The sequence below is a fragment of the Uloborus diversus genome, chromosome 8 (assembly GCF_026930045.1).
Source record: "Uloborus diversus isolate 005 chromosome 8, Udiv.v.3.1, whole genome shotgun sequence".
NCBI classification, from domain to species: Eukaryota; Metazoa; Arthropoda; class Arachnida; order Araneae; family Uloboridae; genus Uloborus; species Uloborus diversus.
In genome coordinates this window covers 63,365,112-63,385,819 of record NC_072738.1, presented here as the reverse complement: position 1 = coordinate 63,385,819, position 20,708 = coordinate 63,365,112, and the positions used below count along the sequence as shown (strand labels likewise).

Sequence of the window (20,708 nt, the reverse complement as noted above, 5' to 3'; positions counted from 1 at the left end):
AAGGAGGAAAAGGAAAATCCGCTTGAAAACTTCCTGTGAACAAAAAACACGTGTTTTCTTTTTCTTTATTCCCTTTATTCATTCTGAATGTTTAAAAAAGAACAAGAATGACATGCTGATAAGGTACAGCGGAAACAATGCTTTATCAAACTTTCTCATAGTTTTCATCTGGGATAATTTTAACTTAAAATATGAAATAATCTTAATTGCAGTGATTCAAATTCACGTCTATCTACCAACTAGAAAGTTCCAACGGTGCATACTTTTTCTTTCTTTCTGTGTATTTGTTTATTTGTTTTATATTAGCAACTTAAAAACTATAATCTTAGATATTAAACAAAAGCAAATGAAATACATTTTATACTATTTAATCTTATGATTATTGGCTTTGTGAAACAGTTGTTTCAATTTTTTTAACGTTGGTATGTTCTTTACTCTTGTGCTCGTTCATTTTTCCAGGTTTCGTGAATCCTTTTCCGCATTCTTCGCACACGTGTGGATAGTTTTTCGTGTGACAGGCAATGATGTGTAACCGCAAAGATGATGAATATGAACTCTCGTAAGTGCATTGAGTGCATCTGTAGGATTTCTGTGCAGAGTGGATTCGGAGATGACGGGTGAGATCGCCTTTTCCTGTGAAGTCCTTGCCGCATGTATCACACCGAAACGCTTTCTCTCCAGTGTGGATCTTCCCGTGCCTACTAAGACCGCGTTTTTCTGTGAATGCCATACCACATGTATCACACCGAAACGGCTTCTCTCCAGTGTGGATCATCTCGTGCCTACTAAGACCGCGTTTGTCTGTGAATGATTTACCGCACGCATCGCACCGAAACGGCCTCTCTCCAGTGTGGATCATTTCGTGCCTGCGAAGACTGCGTTTTTCTGTGAATGCCATACCACATTTATCACACCGAAACGGCTTCTCTCCAGTGTGGACCATCTCGTGCCTACTAAGACCGCGTTTTTCTGTGAATGCCTTACCGCACGCATCGCACCGAAACTTCTTCTCTCCGGTGTGGATCACCTCGTGCCTGCGCAGATTGCGTTTTTGTGTAAATGCCATACCGCACGCATCGCACCGAAACGGCTTCTCTCCAGTGTGGATTACCTCGTGCCTGCGAAGACTGCGTTTTTCTATGAATGCCTTACCGCACATATTGCACCGAAACGGCCTTTCTCCGGTGTGAGTGCAGACGTGTTGTATGAGATTATCTTTCCGAGTGAACTCCTTTCCGCACGCATCGCACGTGTGAGACTCCACTCGAGGTAGTTCATCGGTGAAGAGAGGCTTGTTTTCCAAATGCGTGCGGATGTGGCAGACAAGAGAATGGTTCTGGGTAAAAGGCAATCCGCACTCGGAGCACTTGTGAGACTTCACTCCATCGTGGGAGGACGGATGGTCTTCCATCCGATCAGCAATGTCAGTGGAGTTAGTGCAGGGACTCTTTTCCTGTTTCATGTGCGAATGACTCTTCCGATGCATCTCCATCATCTCGGTAGAGGAGCAGACAGAGTGGCAAATGTCGCACTCCACTCCGGGCAATTCCCGTGAGGCAAGAGAATTCTTTGCAGAATCTGAATGTTCCTTTATCTTGTGTTTATGCATTTCCCCAGTTCTCGTGAACCCTTTGCCGCATTCTTCGCACACGTGAGGATAGTCCTTCGTGTGATTGATGATGACGTGTTCTCGAAGCCTGGTTGATCGAGAGGATCTGTACGGGCAGTGTATACACTTGTAGGGTCTCTGCCCCGTGTGGGTTTGGATATGTCGAACGAGAGAACGGCGTTCATGGAACTTCTTTCCACATTCTGAACATAAGTGGGGCTTGTCTTCGCTGTGGATTCTCTCGTGCCGGCGGAGATTTCTTCCTTCCTTGAATTCCTTCCCGCATATATCACACTTGAACGGCGTCTCTCCGTTGTGAGACTTCTTCACACTATCGTGGACGAGCAGATGGCGTCTCAAACTATCAGCTCTGTCAGTGGAGTAAGCGCAGTGGGAGCAGCGATGCCTCTTGTCCGGCTTCATCTGCTGATTATTCTGCTCCATTACTTTGGGGGAAGAGGATAGAGGATTTTTGATGGCGCACTCCACTCCGGTCAGTTCCCCTAAAACAAGAGAAGGTTCAGATGTGCAGTAAACTGCTGATTATCTGCGGAATTGAGTGGCACAAGTACCGTGGATGATAAAAATCGCGAATAAACAGCAAAAAAACTAAACCGAGGGACTAATAAAGGAAAAAAATTTTGTTGTTCAAAAGCGTGGCTATATTGATGGGTAACACTTTCTGCAAACAGTGAAAATATATACACAACAGTAAAAATGCTTTGTATTTTTACACAACAGAACTTAACATCAGTTAACAAGAACAAGTGTTTTTGCGATGAAGAAAGCGCAATAAATAAATGAAACAAAAACAACTGAGTTTAAATATACAATTTTTCGACAAAAAGAACAAAAAGCCATCGTTGTTCGTTTTTTCTACGAAAATACATTTTCTTAATTTTTACTACTGAATGGGGTCGTTTCCAATATTTTAAAAGTATTTTTTATGAAAGAACGTGCTTAAAAACATAGCATCTAACCATTTTTTAAATAATTTGTTTAAGTTTAATATTTTTAAAAAATTACTTAAATCGGTGATTTTTCATTGTTTAGGGGAAACCCAGCTAAAGTGGATACCCCGGGCAAAGCGAATTTTGCTTATAACTCCCAAATAATTTGTTGGCCGGCAGCCGCGTTGTCATAGCAACGATCATCTGTTGCCGCTCCGTGTGCGGCAAGCAAATCGGGGCGAGTTCGCCTCATGCGACGCCAGTGACCGAACAAAGTATGTTTTGGTGGAAACAATATTAATTTACAGAGGTTAGTGTTTCATCTATAACTTTAATACTATTTGTGACATGTTCTTTGTTATGAGTAGGATTTGATGTACGATTACGTAGCTTTCAACTATCCGTAGACGACGAGATTAGATGCTCTGGTTTTTTAGTAATTTTTAGTAACCTCGAAAATGTACCTGAAGGACAAAGCGGATGGGACAAAGTGAATACCATATTCACTTTGCCCGGTCATGACAAGTCACTTCATCCGAGCCTGGAAGTCCTTCAATATTAAGATCTCAAGACAATACTACCATTCAGGACCGTCCTTATACTCCCGTGGGATCTGAAAACACAGAATAAATCCAAAGCAATGATGTTCCCGCCGCTTCACCCAAACCTGGATGTTCTACGAACTACTACAGTCCTTCAGTTTTACCTCAGCCTGTTAAACCAATAACAACACGTAAAAAAAAAAAAAAAAAAAAAAAAAAAAAAAAAAAAAAAACTACTACTACTGAGATTTACACTCCAGACAAGTACTCCAGTAAAGGACATTCAAAGACAAAAATCAAAAAAGACTGTCATGAAGTAACTAGATGATGCTTCGACTAAAGCTTCTCAAAAGACTATTAAAAATGCCAAGTACCAAAAAGATTAATCAAAAATCTCTGCTACAAAACATACGACGGCATAAGAGAATGATAAGAAGAAGGAGTAAAGAAATTTGATGATGTCAGGTGCATTTTCTGCTATGAAATGTTCATTGAAGAAGATGATCAGCCAATGGAAAATAGAATACAATGTCGTATTTGTACTCAGTGGTATCATACAGAGTGTTCAGCATTCGAAAACGGTAATAATTTTATTTGTGATGACTGCAATAATTAGTATTCTAGCAGAAAAATGTTCTTTTTAAATATGCTCCTAAATTTTGGATGTTGACTTTTTTTTTAATTTCTTCGCTTGTTACAATAATTACTGCAATAATTAGTATTGTATGAAAACGCTTTTTAATATGACCCTTTAATTTTAGATGCTTATTTTATTCTTAAGTTCAGTTTCTTTGTTTGTAATAACAACAATAATTAGCACTGCAGCAAAAAAAAAAATGTTTTTAAATATGTTCCTTTTATTTTCAACATTTTATTTTTAACTTTAATTTCTTTGTTTGCAATATCTACAATAATTAGCATTGTAGCAAAAAAATTTTTTTTGGATATGTTCCTTTAATTTTCGATGGTTATTTTATTTTTTAAATTTAGTTTAATGACGTATAATGTTGCTGTTCGCTTTGCCCTAGTAACGAATCCACTTTACCCGGGGTGTTGGGCTAAGTGGATATTAATGTCATTGTTGAAAACTGGCCATATATCTAATAGTGTAATTAATATTAAGGACAACTGTTATTGCATTACGCAAGTTCATTAAATGAAGACTGATTATAAATATTTGTTTCAATTTCTAACGTTATACCTAAACGACAATAATCAAGAAAAGCTTAAGGTATTCACGTTGCCCGAGTTTCCCCTACATTTCTTGCCGATGATATCACAAATGATGAAATGCCCTTCTGTGTTGTCATTCACAGAGCAAAATATTTAATTCGCATCTTTACTCACGTGTATTGGCAACGATATGGTTGATAGCATGAATAGAGTCCAATTTTAATTCGTTTCTTGATTATCATAACGTGGAAACGCGGTACAAAGATGCCCAAAAAGCATCATTTGTGACGTCAACTAGACTACGCCTTGTTTGAACAATCGAACATTTAAAAAAAAACAATTAAAAAATAACTGTTGGGGGAAAAAAAAGAATTTTCTGGGTCCATGTTTTTTTTTTTTTTTTTTTTTTTTTGCTTATTCTATCAATTTCAGTGATTAAAAGTACTACTTTTGACTAAAGAAACAACCCCATTCTTAAAATTATCGGATATGTGAAGTTACACTAAGCAGTAATTTTCAACCAAAGAAATAGCTTGGTTTCAAAATAAACGATCAGTATCGAAAGTACAAGATTTGTCACATGCCGCAAATATTCCTTCATCAAAAGCATATTTCATAAACAATATAAGTAATAGTTCCATATCATGGCGGCCAGCATTGAAAGCTGAAAATTTGGCAGACATGCATAAAACAAAGGCGATTTCCGTATGAATAAACTTAAAAAAAAGAGTGCTAATGGTATTTTTGAAATAAAAATAGGGATTTCCGAAGTTAAGACTGTAATAGACATGAAATTCAAAAATTTAGATTAATATTATTGTTGTTTTGAGGTTTAAAAACTTTTAAGTTTAAACAGAATGCTTTTAAAAAGGCGTTAGTTTGTTTCCTCATTTTTGTGATAATACATATTCCTTGCAGCAGGTAAAGATTTACGAAGTTCAGAGAACATTTGGAATTGTTCTACCGCATATCTTTAGGAAATATGAATTTTAAAAAGAAGGATATTAGAAGTAATATCCTTCCCAGACGGATACAAACATGTTTCAAAAATGCTCGTAGATATGAAAAGTTCATTCTCATTAGTGAAAAGGTTTGTTTTTGCGATCGTGATCATTTGACTGTAAGGATTTACTAATCACTGAAAAATCCCTTTCAATGTTGTTTTGATGAAAATGCGCGAGATATTTAATTCATTAGGGAGTTCGGGAGAAGGTAACAAAATTCGCGATTCTACCGAACAAATCGGTAGAGTTGGCAGCTGTGCTATACGTTCCAAGATTTCTCGAGTTTCATTCATTTTTTTTCCCGTCCGTATTGTAGCTGCGTTGATGCAAAATGAAAAAGACAGAACTTGGGCTTCAAAAAGGTACATTTCTATCATATTTCATGTTTTTCTCCATGTTGCCTAATTTAATACAAACCTTTCAATCTACTAGATGGTGAATCGAAGCGCATTTACTACTTGCGACCAAGGACGTGCACAGAAATTTTGAGGCCCCGCACAAATGAGTTTTACAGCCCCCCTCCCATTTATCCCTACGTTCCTACACATATTTCACCCCTCATTTAAAAAATCTCAGGCCCCTTCAGGGTCGAGCCCGGGCTAACAGATGCTCCCCCCCCCCCTGTGCATGCCCCTGCTTACGATCCCGATAGCAGTATCTTTATCAGCAGTGTGCCCTGAACGTTTAAAAAGATTGAACCTTTATGCGAAATTCCCAATGTTTACTCGTACGTATTGTGTGAACTCTCTTTTGGTATTTGTTAAATATTTCCAGTTACCTATATCTGATTTATTTTTTTTTTCTGATTTATTTTTTCTCTTGCAAAGTATATGTTAAGTTTAAATCCACTGTTAAATCATATTTTGGCGAAACAATGTGTTAACACAGCAACAATATTTTCAATTAGTTAAATGTCTCAAAAGTCTTACTTTGTCCATCTTCCATGCACAAAGCCACTTTTTTCTTGAATTGCTCAACAAGTTCACGCCCATAGGAATCTCCGTACCAAACGAACAGCTCTGTATACTCGAGAACGGGCTTGTATGTCCTGTAGTACACTTGTTTGCGGTACTGGAAAGCCACCAGGTTCTGTTTCTCCTCCACGTTGGCGCAGTTCACGTATCGAAGCCAATTCGAAAACTTCTGATTTCTTCCTTCGATGAAGTGATCGGTCCGACCGCCTTTGCGAATCTAAAACGACAATTGTCATTAATTCAGCAGGAATATGAACAAGAGTTGTAACAAAAATAGCTAAAAGTATAGTCAACACTATCTTTGAGAAAGGTTAAAACTTAATTCATTCTAGCAGTAATAAAAATCACTGCCGAAAAAAAGTACTAAACAGTTTACAGCAATATTTCCTCATCTATATAATAGCGATTGATGGGTAAAGCTGACGTTATCAACAATAAAACTCGCACCACGGCCTGATAATTTGATAATATTTCTGGTAATGTTCGACATGCAGGGAAAGGTTTTATTGTGACGAGGCTTAACTGGACCCAGTCACTTAACTGTGTTACTGGTAAGACTGTCACTTTAGGAGAGTGAAGAAACGAAAAAATGGTCAACTATTACTGCTATCGACTGGAGTTTAGGGTTAATGCACTGGAGTTAGGGTTAAAATTTCAACCATCAAAATATCACCAAACTGGCAGATGATTCGTTAAAATGTGGTGCAAACAATTTTCACCCATCATAACTTGACGGTGACTTTCTAGTTATTCAAAAAATTATGTTTGTGTTGATTATCAAAACTTCTAATACACCATTCCACACAATACACAAATTCCATACAATCAAAATTTATTTTCAGCTATCTTGAAATAACTTTGAAGAAATGAAACACAAATTGCCCTAAACATTTTTTCCTCTCTAATGGGGCTGTAAAGGCACCACCTTTTGTGGGCCTAATGCGATTCCCTGATATAGCATCAATTCTTTCATGTAGAACAGTGATTCTCAACCTGGGGGCGATCGCCCTAAAAGGAGCGGTCGAACTCTTCTAGGGGCGATAAATTTCTGGGGGGCGATAGGGGGGCGACCGGTATTCGGATATCTGGTAATGGAAAATTCTTGACCTTTCGAAAACTATATATATTAAAACAAATCGGTACACAATTTAGAAATATCTTTCAGAATACCTATGTTGTGTAATACCGAACCAAGCATATATGGCACGTCAAATCAAAGAAAGTCGTTCCCAGAAAATAAGGCATATATGATTTACAGCTCAATCAAATCTGTTCGGATAAAAAAAATCCCAAAAGCGAAAAATAATATCTTTTATTTTATTGCCGTTTTCACGAGGAAGAAAAAAAATCTTGTAAGCACTGTCTGACCGCTGGCACCAGCATATATTTAACGCCTGAAAAGTGGATGGATATGTGTAGGAATGGATTTTTGCATTTACTTATCAGTTGTCATTCAGAATCTTGCAATTAGCGCATAAACCTCCTTACGTAGTTTCTATTGTTTGATTTAATTTAGTGAATTTCTGTTTAATTGTGCATGTTTCGTAGTGTGGAAGTTCGATATGAATTCGAAAAAGAAGTACCGGCAGTATTCAGCAGAGTATTTAAAATTTGATTTTGTCACGTCACCGCAAAATGTGCAGTTTCCGCATTGTCTTTTGGGCGATAAAACATTTTCTAGCAATGAAGCGGTAAGCCCTCGCGAATGAAAGAGCATTTGTCAAGAGTACATGGTGACAAAGTAAATAAACCTCTTAGTTATTTTCAAGACCTCAAAACAAAAGCGGATAAACGGACAAAGGTGGGTGAATTACTTAGAAGACAAGCAACAGATCTTGACAAAGGGTTTCTCGCTTCTTACGAAGTGTCTCTTTTGATAGCAAAGTGGTAAGCCTCATACGATTGGCGAATCTCTTATTCTACCGCCTGCCAAAAAAATAGTTGAAATTTTGCTTGGTGAGGGCTTAAGTAAAAAGATAAGTCAATCTCTCCTCCTGAGTAACAACACAGTTTCCAGGAGAATAGATGAAATGGCTGCTGACGTTGAGTGCAAACTCATAAATGTTTTGAAACAAAGTAAATTTGCACTACAGATTGATGAATCAACTGTGACAGATAACAGATCTATTTTATTAGTTTACGTGAGGTTTATTAATGAGCTGAAAGAGATGGCTGAGTGAGGAAATGTTGTTCGCCAGAACTTTGATTCCTGATACAAAGGGATCGTCGATTTTTAAAGTGGTGAAGAATTATTTTGAAGAAAAAGAAATTCCATTGACAAATGTAAGTGCTTGCGCAGCAGATGGTGCCCCTGCCATGGCGGGTCATCATATTGGGTTTCTTGCACACCTTAAAAAAGAAGTGTCAGAAGTGATTACCATCCATTGTGTCATTCATCGTCAACGCTTGGCTGCAAAAAAATTGAGTGATGTGTTATATGAAACCTTACAATTAGTCATTATTGGTATTAACAAGATCAAAGCTAATTATCTCAATGATCGCCTGTTTCGAGAGCTTTGCCATGAAAATGATGAAAAATTTGAACGCTTGCTTTTACATACGTCTGTCAGATGGCTTTCCAAAGGAAACTGTTTGCGCCGTTTCTTTGAATTATTCGACTATGTAGCTGAGTTTCTCGACTTACATGATCCTGCTTTAAGTGAGAATTTGAAACAGTGCAAATTGGAACTTGTGTATCTCACAGATATTTTTGAAAAAATGAACGAAGTCAACATTAAGCTTCAAGGAAACAAGATGAACCTCATCAAGGCCAAAAGCATAATTTCATTCAGCATTCATTGCCAAATTCGAAATCCACAAGGCAAATATTGACCGTAAAGAATTTATCCTGTTTCCGACTCTAAAAAAAGTTTGTCGTGGATGATGAACTTCCTGAAAAAAAAAATTTAGTTTTTATTGATCACCTTGATTAGTTAAAAAAGAACATGGAATCAAGGTTTGCAGATTTGATCAACTTACAAATTCTTGACTGGATTTTAGACCCATTTAGTTTTGAAGATGTGGATGAACTGGAAAACTCTTTGCAGACAGAATTTATGGATTTGAAATTTGATTGTGAATCAAAAATGACTTTCAAGCAATACGATTACGAACTTGCCTGAGTGAAGCTTATGGGTATTTACCCACAACTTTGGAAAAAAGTTGAACAGCTCCTCATCTCATTCCACTCAACATATTTAGTTGAAAGAGGATTTAGTTCTGTAGTGCAGCTTCTCACGAAGCAAAGAAATAGATTGGGCATCTGCCTCAAAGGAGACCTCAGATTAAATCTCACTAATATAAAGTCAGACATCAAAGCTTTAACGGAGTTACATCAAGCACAAGGGAGCCATTAAAAAGGTAAAATAGAACAGTTAAAATTTTCAATTTTTTTCGGATTTCAATTTAAAAAAAGCATGTTACTGAAAAATGTAGTATTCTTACTTTTGCTAAGTATGTAAATGACGTTGGTTAATTAAAGCACTTCAAATGACGTTTTTTTCTTTTTTTTTTGAGGGGGGGGAGAAGGGGTTAAGAATAAAAAATTCAGTTTGAAAGCTAATTATTGCTTTATCATGCACTTTTTTATGCTTTAAACTAAAATTAGGCGTTCCGTAACTTTAATCTTCACTAAAATCAGCGCCATCTAATTTGTGTTTTTAAGGGAAGAACGTGGGGGGCGATAGGTGTAATTTAACTTCCGAAAGGGGCGATGGGCCAAAAAAGGTTGGGAACCACTGATGTAGAACTACTATAGGCAGATGCAATTACCACGACAGTTTTAACGCTCAGTTTCCCCACCGGATGGAGGTACCTGGGCTCTCTTCGATGCGAAACTGCACGATAAATTTTATTTTGCAAAGAGCACTCCAAGCCAGACGAGTACTCGAGAGATCATAATAAACAATATAACTATGCTCCTGCACTTTGATTTACTAAAATAGGAGAAACAAAAAGTAAATTTCAACTCATTCCGAAACAGTTCAATATAATAGCTGTTAAGACAAAAAAAGGTTAATATAGTATCTCAACTAAATATTCATTTTTATATACACTGCTCAAAACAATTAAAGGATATTGTAAGTTTTTGTACAAAAAAAGGTATTAGCAAATATATATATATATATATATATATTTTTTTTTTTTTGCATAGAATCGAAGAAGGGAGTTACAAATGTAAATTATTCTTAATTTCAAGCGTCGCAGTATGCAAATTTTGAGTTGACGTAGAAGATGATGTTTCAGTGAGGGCGAATGAGATTTCGCTCTTAACTTATTGTAAGACAAAGCAGAAAATAATGATCGACATTCAGTAAGCGCGTTGTTTCGATGAATGCGATGCCTTAACGAACTCATTTAAGGGAACCAGAAGCTTCTAAAATGGTTGTCAGGCTAGAGGGAAGCCAAACACAAGCCAAGGTAGCAGAAGCTATTCGAGTTTTACAAAGTATGATTTCTACGAAATGGAAACGGTTTTTAAAGACTGGAAATGCTGACCGAAGATCAGGGCAAGGTCGCAGACGGTCAACAACGCTCAACGAAGATCGATATTTAGCTTTAACAGCTCCGAGGCACCGAAGTATGAATGCCACCCCACTACAATGACACCTTCGCTCGGGTACTGGCACCACAATTTTGACACAAACTGTCCGAAATCGCCTTCACGCTCTACGCTGTAAAAAAATTCCGAAACGTTGCTGGGTATTTTCCTGTTACGTTTCGGGATTTCAATGGTTTTTATCCACGTCCTGGAAAAATCAATTATCATTGTCAAAAAGTTTCCTGAATTGCTACAACTCGCACGAATGCAGACTTTTCACTGTTGTGAAAATATTCTTAGCTCCCAGTTTAAAGAATAGCTGAACGTATTTATAAAGTTAGTAGGGGAGATAGCGACCGAAATTTTACGACAATATATATAAGGCCAGAATTTTTTTAAATATTAGATTAGTTTACTTAAAAGAAGAAAACGCGAGTCTACCAAAAAGTTATCGTTGCAATAATTAATAAAAAAATTTGCAATATGTTGCAAAAACTTGTGAAATTGTCTTATATATATATATAAGGCTGAAACTCGGTAATATTATTGATTACGTATAAACATAACGAAAAATATATGTCTACCGCGTCCGAAGCGTTGCCGTGCCGTGTCTACCACCCGCGCAAGGTGCGAAAAAATCAGTCAATTTTGACTTAAATATATAAGCCTAAAATTTTTTTTAGTAACTGTTTACAATGTATAAAATATAAAAACAAAAGTCTACCAGTTGTGTTATGTTGCAAAGGCATGATAGACATCACGGAATGTCGACCTCGTACCTCTATGTACCGTTTATCGGGCCGCTAGCGCTCGCTCGAAAAAGTTTGCTTGTCGTCGCGGAATTTCAATAAATAAAACTGATTTATTTTTTAATAAATAGTTTAAATCCTGTTTTTATTAAAATTTTTAGTCTACCGTGACTAAGAGGTTGCTTAGTCTTTAGTAGACGTTGCTTAATTTATAAAGTAGTTGGAAAAGTATGATTATTTTATCTTTTCATTCTTTATAAATAGAAATTTTTCAATTATTATTTTTTTTCATGATTACAATTTTCTATCATATTTAAATTGATATTCATACTTTTGTTACATTATTCATATATATATATTTAAACTTCTTCAAAAATTTTTTTGAATCACCACCTTTTCAATACATTTCGTAAATGGGGAAGTAAAGCTGTTTATTCATCTACTGCGAAGAAAGGAGAAGGGAAGGACACGCCTTTAATAACCTTGGGTCTGGGACCTGGGCCTGAGTAAGGCCCCTATAGTGGAGGAGCCGACGCATCCGCCATTTTGGAGCAAACTTGATCCAGTGCTTCGCGGCGATAGCATTGCTGCTGATGTTTATATTTCTTTGGCATATGTTAAATTGGGTCAACAGATAATAGCCATCTGCAGAACTGAAAAATCTGTCTTACTGCATTTACTGGAAAATAACAGATATTTTAAAAAATAATAAGCACTGTTCATAATGCACTCAAAAGTACAAAATAACTTTTCTGGGTCAGAAAGGACAATTTAAGAATTCCTGTAGTTTTCAAAAATTTCCAAGAAAATGACACCGCAAACGAAGAAAAGTGCGGTTCTAGTCTGTAGAGAATGTTTTACCATTATCTAGCTTTCAATCATAAATTTGAGTGTTGAAACACGCATTTTTTTTCCTTAATGGGAAAGTTTGGTTTAAAATGACTTGAGCGCACTTTTCTTCGTTTGTGAAATCTTTTTCTTCAAAGAATTGAAAACTACAGGAACACTTAAATTGTCCTTTCTGACCCAGAAAAGTTATTTTGTCCTTTTGAGTGCATTATGAAAAGTGCTTGTTATTTTTTTTTTAAATCTGTTATTTTAAAGTTTTTCGTTTTCAAACAAAATTTTACTTTAGAATTCGATTTTTTAGCGTTACGTTGTACCTTAAGGTTAAACAAATCATTTAATAAAATTCTGAAGTCTGTAAGTGGTCTAGTTGCTGAGTATACGCAAAAGAATGGTTCACAACATATAAGTAACTTGGGATAAAGATCCTAATACGTCTTTTTACTTAGCCCCGTTATCGATTATTGGCATAGATGCATAGATGAGGATAAAAACCCTAAGAAAGCAACGTCAGTGAATAAATTTCATTCTTGCTCCAGAGAGGACTTGATTCAAAATTTTCATTATGATTACTATTAACATTACATTTGCAAGGCAACAAAATTTGTAACAATGGATTTTATATTTAAACATTTAATGGGGAAATTACATCAAATTTGCTATTTTCCATCCTAACCGAAATAATGATGTTACTTCAGAATTTTAAATTTTCAGCCTTAAGTTGTACCTTAAGATTAAGCAAATCATTTAGTAAAATCCAGAAGTCTCTTAGTGATCTAGTTGCTGAAATATAAGCAAAAGTACGCCTCAGATTACTCCATGACAATCACGTCAAGTGTAATAAAAGTGCTTAAAACATCAATTCTGAACAACCAAAATTTCTCATCTATGATGGATTCTTCTTATTATATCGAATGAAAGAAATTCCATCATCTAATGATATTGAGAAAATCATTAAGTATGTTCAGCAGTATTCGTAGTAATTGTTTTCGACACGTACCCCGTTTCCTTCCATAAAAGATAACGAACATATCGTCGCCTCAGAGCAACAGTAAGATATCTAATCCCAGAAATAACATTAAGATATCTTACTGTTGTTCTGTGGCGACGATAGATTAAGCGGAACTCACAGAGGTCAAAAAATTCAGATAGGAGACTCTGCAATACGTCCCTCTGACTTTTTGAATCAATTAAGAAATATTACTTTTAAAGAAGATTTGCTAGAATATTTACTAACAAACTGGGAACGAGATAACAAAGCGATTTATTTTGAAGATAAATTTGTGTATCTTAACTACAAACAGTGTTATAGATTTGAAACCATCAACAGAAAAGTTTTAAAAATAGTCGATCATACTCAATCGTGCCCCAGACCGCGAAAAATCCGACACAAAAATGATTTACCATCTTTGTAATTTTTGAAGAGCTGCAGCCTCCATATGACGTCCACCTACGATGTTCAGATACTGATGTATTAGTTATAATATTGTCTAACATGAAGTTTTTGAATTCTTAAATAAAGGTCTGGATGGAAGTTGGCGTTGGAAAATCATTAAGAGGTATCAATGTCTCTGAACTTTAAAAAGAATTTAGGAGAAACCGTTTGTTCTGCCTTGGTTGCTTTACACGCAATGACTGGTTGCGATCAAAATCCGGCTTTTTTCCGAAAAGGAAAAGTTCGACCTTACGTTCTATTTACAAAGTCGGAAGAATACACAGGAGCGTTAACAAATTTGAAAAAGCCATCGAACAATGTAAAATGCATGTCGCAAATTCGAATACAACTCGAAATTTCGGAAGAGTTGTGCGCCGAATGTACGGACAAAATAAAATGGAAAGAATTAATGATGCAAGAACCATGACGTTTTTAGAAGAGTATAAAAATTTTGAAAAAAGATAAAGTAATTCTCGGAAAACGTGAAGAGTTTTGATCCGTCATCCTTAACCCTATGTTAGTCTGAACTTCGTGAACATTTCCTCAGAACAGCTTGCATTTCGCAAATTTGGACAAATTTTCATTTAAAAAATCTGACAAGCTTATCACCTCTTGATTGTGGATAGAAAATTGAGGACAACTGAAAAGTTTTTTAAATGGTTTACTGAAAACAATTACCGCAAGCAATAAAAGATGTTACATTCGAAGCATAGCCTTCTGCCTCACCACGTCGAATTTTCGAAACATCGCTTCGAGGTGCACTCTCCCATGCTACGAACTAACTTTGTGCCAAATTTCATGAAAATCAGCCGAACGGTCTAGGCACTATGCGCGCCACAGAGATCCAGACATCCTACAGACATCCTCCGGACATCCAGACAAAGAGACTTTCAGCTTTATTATTAGTAAAGATTAATTAATATGTAAAGAACTGTTTATTTGATTATTTTTAATTATTTATTGTTATGTAAGATCGATGCGAAAAATTTTATTTCATAAGTACTTGATCATAAAAAAATAAATAAATAAAAGAGGCATAATTCAAAAGGTCAAGACATTATTAATTAAAAATGAACTTCACTATAATTTTGTACATAATTTTAATTTAAATAAAATATTTTTTTAATTTCGTTTTCAATGTTAAAATTATTTTTTTTTAATATGCTTAAATCATTCATACTTTTCCAACTACTTTATAATTTAAGCAACGTCTACCAAAGACTAAGCAACCTCTTAGTCACGGTAGACTAAAAATTTTAATAAAAACAGGATTTAAACTATTTATTAAAAAATAAATCAGCTTTATTTATTGAAATTTCGCGACGACAAGCAAACTTTTTCGAGCGAGCTCTAGCGGCCCGTATAAACGGTACATAGAGGTACGAGGTCGACATTCCGTGACGTCTATCACGCCTTTGCAACATAACACAACTGGTAGACTTTTGTTTTTATATTTTTATACATTGTAAACAGTTACTAAAAAAAAATTTAGGCTTATATATTTAAGTCAAAATTGACTGATTTTTTCGCACCTTGCGTGGGTGGTAGACACGGCACGGCAACGCTTCGGACGCGGTAGACATATATTTTTCGTTATGTTTATACGTAATCAATAATATTACCGAGTTTCAGCCTTATATATATATAAGACAATTTCACAAGTTTTTGCAACATATTGCAAAATTTTTTATTAATTATTGCAACGATAACTTTTTGGTAGACTCGCGTTTTCTTCTTTTAAGTAAACTAATCTAATATTTAAAAAAATTCTGGCCTTATATAAATAATGTATTAAAAACTGTCGCTATCTCCCCTACTAAGTGTATCGGCTTCAGTTCAGTTACGGCCCGTCCATGCTAACTACACTCCCAAAAGGAGCGAATAAGTATGAACTAAGTTGCTTTGCAAGAATTGCAAGCGAGTAAAATTCTCGTTACTTATCAGCAATTCTGGCTAAGCTTTGGCCATGTTTGCAATGATGCTCTTGGAACTTCCTTGATTTATCAGGAAGATGGCGAGCTATTATATTATACTTTCTTAAGTTTACTCGACTTTTTCAGAGACGCTGGCTGCCTTTTAACGGGAATATTTCTTAATATTTTAGGAAGTTTCTAGGATAATTTCAGGATGGTTACTGAATTTCAACGAAAAACGTTCCTTGATTTTGCAAGATATTTTACTGGCAGAAATTGGGCACATCAGCTGCCCATTATTTCCCAGGAACGTTCCTGAATCGTGTTTTACAGTGTAAGTCTGTATGCTCGTCGATTAATGGTCTGTGTCACATTAGCTGCGAGACACCGTCGCGATACAGGGAGTGGTGAATTGGAGAAGAAATGAATGGAGCAACATTTTTTTTCTCTGACGAGTCTCGTTCTTGTCTTTATCCATTTAATGACGTATTTTCATCTGGAGGGAGCTATGCACTAGAAACAATCCATCGTTCGCGCCCGAAAGTGTCAGATTTGGTGGTGGTGGTGTGTGATGGTACATGCTGGCATCTGCATTGATGGGCTCACCGAGCTGCATGTCATTCCGAATGGAACTCTGACCGGTCATCAAAGTAGGGATGAGATCCTCACACCTATTGTAGTCCCTTACGCTGCAGCAATTGGAGGTGACTTCATGTTAATGGACGAAAATTGCAGACCACATCGTTCTTGCTTGATGCATAATTTTCTTTTGGCGGAAGGAATCATACGAATGGAATGGCCAGCGTGTTCTCCTGATATGAACCCAATAGAGCATGCTTGGGACATTCTAGGAAACGAGTTTTTAGACGCCTACCACCTCCCCAAACTCTCCAAGAACCGGAAAGAGCGCTTCAGGAGGAGTGGGGCAGAATACCCCAGCCCTTCATTAATAACCGCATTAATTCCATGCCTCAGAGGTGTTTTACATTGCTGGCCGTCCGGAGTTACCATACCCCCTATTAGAAGCGATTTTCTTTTAAGAAAACCCCAATTTTTTATCGCTTTTCTCGTATGTACAAAGTGCGATTTTTCCCTTTTGTACCTAAAAGTTAAATAAAAAGTACATTTTTATGCCAAACAAATGCAATTTTTGTCTTAAATAGTTTACTAACGCCTGTCGATAATGTATCAATCATCCAAAAAGTTCTCCAGGTTCAAAATCAACCCAAAACCTCAATGTCCTTTAATTGTTTTGAGCAGTGTGGTAAGTTTAAAATATAGGTTTTTAACAACTAGTAACAGAGATTGGAGGGGAGTTGAACACAATATTGATAAAAAATTTTGGACATTTTTAGAACAATAAATATCAATTATCAACGAAAACAAATACCACGATTTTTGAGCATTATGCTTCGTTTTTGATAACTTTGTTACAGGCTGTGTCCCTCTCCCTCCTCCTGAAAAGAAAAAGCTAGTCTAGGTTTTATTTCTCTTTAAAAAAATCAGGAGCGATTACAAAGTTTGTTTTATCATGAATGACATATAGTTTTTTCTTCCCTTTCAAAACACCAAAGAAATACTTTACGTATGAAGATTTAAGTCTAACTAACCATATAGAATAGAAATTCTTAGGAATGAATTCTGACAAACTATCAGGGACTATAGTTTAAAAGAAACACAAAAGGACACTGCCTCCCGAAATGTTTTTAATTGTCAAAATTTTGTATGTATTGTATTGCAAATTGGTTTCAAATCCTGCATTGTAGCCACTTTGCCTCACAGCCTCCCCCCCCCCCACAATGCACACAATAAGTGAACAAATCAAGTAATCAAGGGTAGGCGAAAAAGTTTTGAAAAATTGAAGTGGAACTTTCCCTTTTTCTGAAAATGTACCGCTTGAAGAAATGAAAATTTTAGGATATTTAGCACAAAGTTCAAGACATGAGAAATCAAAGAACAATTGTAAAAAATAAAAAGTATTTAGGAAAAGTAGCAAATCTTCGACTCCTATTACAATAAAACGCTTAGAGAGGCACTAAAATTGGTAAATTTCTTTCTCAGTTACCTCCCACGCGTATCCACTTTGTTTCGCTTCGAAACGTTTCCGTATAATATCTCCCTCGTAGGGTCCAAAGACGATGCCCTGTGGAAGACATTTTTCTGTCCAAACGCCGAGTCCTGCTTCCCGAATGCAAGAATAACCAACAGACAGGAAATTTGGAGCAGTCATCTCCGCTCGGCCTGAGACTCCTCTGGGAACCTAGAATTTAAAACCACACGTTTTACTTCCTTTTACAAAAAAAAAGGAAGTATTGTTGTATTCGCAAAAAAATTTTACTCAAAAATCGACTTTAATTTCCATTTTACTCACCCCCGAATGAATGTTGAGGGGATTTTTTTCGACTCGAATACACGTGAATGATTGTCTAAGAACGTACAGACACGCGAAATATCCATTTTGACGATTCCCGAGTTAATTACAAGTTTTCTCGTGACGTCTGTATGTACGTATGTGCGTATGTATGTCGCATAACTCAAGAACGGTATGTCCTAGAAATTTGAAATTTGGTACGTAGACTCCTAGTGGGGTCTAGTTGTGCATCTCCCCTTTTGGTTGCATTCGGGTGTTTTGAAAGGGATCTTTTGCCCCTTTTTAGGGGGAAATCATTGTTATTTTCGATGTAAACTCAATTGGTGTTACAATTTGGCGGACACTTAGCCATATATCGCCAGTATTTTGGTCGCCAAGTTTTTGACAACTTGGCGACAAAATTAGCGTGGTTTTTTTTTTCCCCCTTTTTTTTTCTAAATCTGATTTTAATTTGGCCACTGTTCGTGATATTTAGAGAGTAAACTATTGAATCACATTAAAAATTGCCAGTAATGGGGAAAATACACTAAATTGGAGTAAAAGGAAGACATGTGATGCACGTTTGCTCGGCTCGTGCATCAGCTCGTTTGCAACGTAATTTTGCACTGCAAATCTTCAGACATTTTTTGAACATAGACACTAGGGTGGGTCGAAAAACATTTTTTTTTCCTAATCGATTTCTAATAGCGCGGAAAACTTGCGCATTAGCATTCTAATAACGAGAAAACTAATTAAAAAAAATTATTTTTTTTTTTTGAAATCGCGCAAGTTGAGAAAAAATAGAAAAAAACGGCAATTTTTAAAGACGTTTATTTATTTTTTTTTTTCAAAAAGTATTTTACTAGATTTTTAACAGTATGAAAACTACACTTTGTAGTTACCGAAATGTATAGAAAAAACTTGGGGGCACATTGTCAATCATTAGAATTAGCGAAGAAAGCTTTAAAATACCATTTTAACAGTATTGCATACAAAAAAAGAGCATTTTTCCTTGTTATCTTTTAATCAATAACGAACTATTCACATTTATGCAGGTATTTTCAGTATTGCAAGAAGAACTTTTAGTAGCAATAATGACATATTTTGAGATATTATAAATAGTATCTTTGAAATTTAGTGCAAAAACGTCATAAATAAATTTTATCCTTTTTACACTTCTTAGTGAAAAATAAAAGAAACACAAGATTTTCTCGGGCAGCATGGCTTAAAATATAGTTTTGCTACATGATATCCTGCTCTCAATTTTTAATTTCGCTCTTCTGAAAAATCACATTTTTTTAGAGATGACGTTGTTGAAAAAGTGAGCGATACTTAAAAATGACACTCTCGGAAATCATAATCTCATTACTTTAATAGGAGTATAATTACATATAAATGTAAATGTAAACAAATAAAAAAATTGTAAAAACTTCAGCTTCAGTATTACTAGAGTTTTAATGATGGACCAAATTCCACGAGTTGTGCAAATGTATATATTTTCACGTAAATTTCCGAAAGTAGAAGACGTAACAACAAATTGTTAATCATAGAACAGCGGAGAAGTCCTCTAAGTTGAAACACATATTTATCCTTCGATCTTATATAAAAGTTTTTAAAAAATTCAAACGGTAGAAAAATCAAAAATCTCTGAGAATAGCAAGAAACATAAAAATTGAATTCAACTTTAATGGGGTTGTTTCCTTCAGTCAAAAGTAGTAATTTTAGTCACTGAAATCGATAGAATAAGCGATTTAAAAAAAAAAAAAAAAAAACATGAACCCAGAAAATTCTTCTATTATCCTTACAGTTATTTTTTAGTTAATTTTTTAAAATGTCCGATTTTTCAAAAAAGGTGTGATCTAGATGATGTCACAAATGATGCTTTTTGGCGCATCTTTGTATCGCGTTTCCACGTTATGATAATTAAGAAGCGAATTAAAATTGCGCTCTACACTTGCTATCAACCATATCGTTGCCAATACATGTGAGTAAAGATGCGAATTAAATATTTTGCTCTGTTAATAGCAACTCAGAATGGCATTTCATCATTTGTGATGTCATCGGCAAGAAATGTAAACAATGAAAGATCACCGATTTAAGTATTTTTTTAAAAATATAAAACTTAAACAAATTATTTGAAAAATGGTTAAATCCTATGTTTTTAACATGTTCTTTCCAATAAAAAAAAAACTTTCAAAATATTGGAAACGTCCCCATTTAATTTTTTTATTGCATTCATCAGAGTGCTTCCGGCTTATTTATCTTAAATACAAATGTATGCCTAATCTAAAATTTCAAGACAGTATTAAAATTGCATTATTCACTAAACTTGAATCATAGAAAGGAAGAATGGCAATTTTTAAAATGAATTGAGAGTAGAAAATTACCTTCTGATCACAAACCCGTAACATGGGACCATGCACTGGACAGGGCCCTTCGTACTCTTTACCACATAGGTCGCAATCTGAAAGGAAAACAAACGACAAGCTGAACATTATCCACATGTTAACATGGCTAAAAAGGTGCAATTTCTCAACCTTGCTAAGTTACATTAAGATGAGTAGAACCCGTCTATTAAGTCCATCACTTACATTTTTTTTATTTTCAGATAAAAATCTTTACA

At 35.5% G+C, this 20,708-nt stretch overlaps 1 protein-coding gene across 1 annotated transcript; it reads right to left on the bottom strand.

Annotated features, from left to right (window-relative positions):
• Positions 1–379: 379 nt before the first annotated feature.
• Positions 380–17,965, bottom strand: LOC129228391 (zinc finger protein 260-like). Its single transcript, XM_054863069.1, has 3 exons — positions 17,801–17,965; positions 6,208–6,469; positions 380–2,112 (listed from the first exon to the last, which is right to left on the bottom strand). The coding sequence occupies exons 1-3, from the start codon at positions 17,963–17,965 to the stop codon at positions 380–382; spliced, it is 2,160 nt and encodes a 719-aa protein (XP_054719044.1).
• Positions 17,966–20,708: the final 2,743 nt, after the last annotated feature.

What these genes read in the sequence shown, in the direction of transcription:
- LOC129228391 (XM_054863069.1), bottom strand. Translation starts at nt 17,965, where the DNA reads ATGACTGCTCCAAATTTCCTGTCTGTTGGTTATTCTTGCATTCGGGAA. An exon ending in AAAGTGGATACGCGTGGGAG is followed by an intron (nt 6,470 to 17,800) that starts GTAACTGAGAAA and finishes TTGTCGTTTTAG; the next exon opens with ATTCGCAAAGGCGGTCGGAC. An exon ending in GTGCATGGAAGATGGACAAA is followed by an intron (nt 2,113 to 6,207) that starts GTAAGACTTTTG and finishes CTCTTGTTTTAG; the next exon opens with GGGAACTGACCGGAGTGGAG.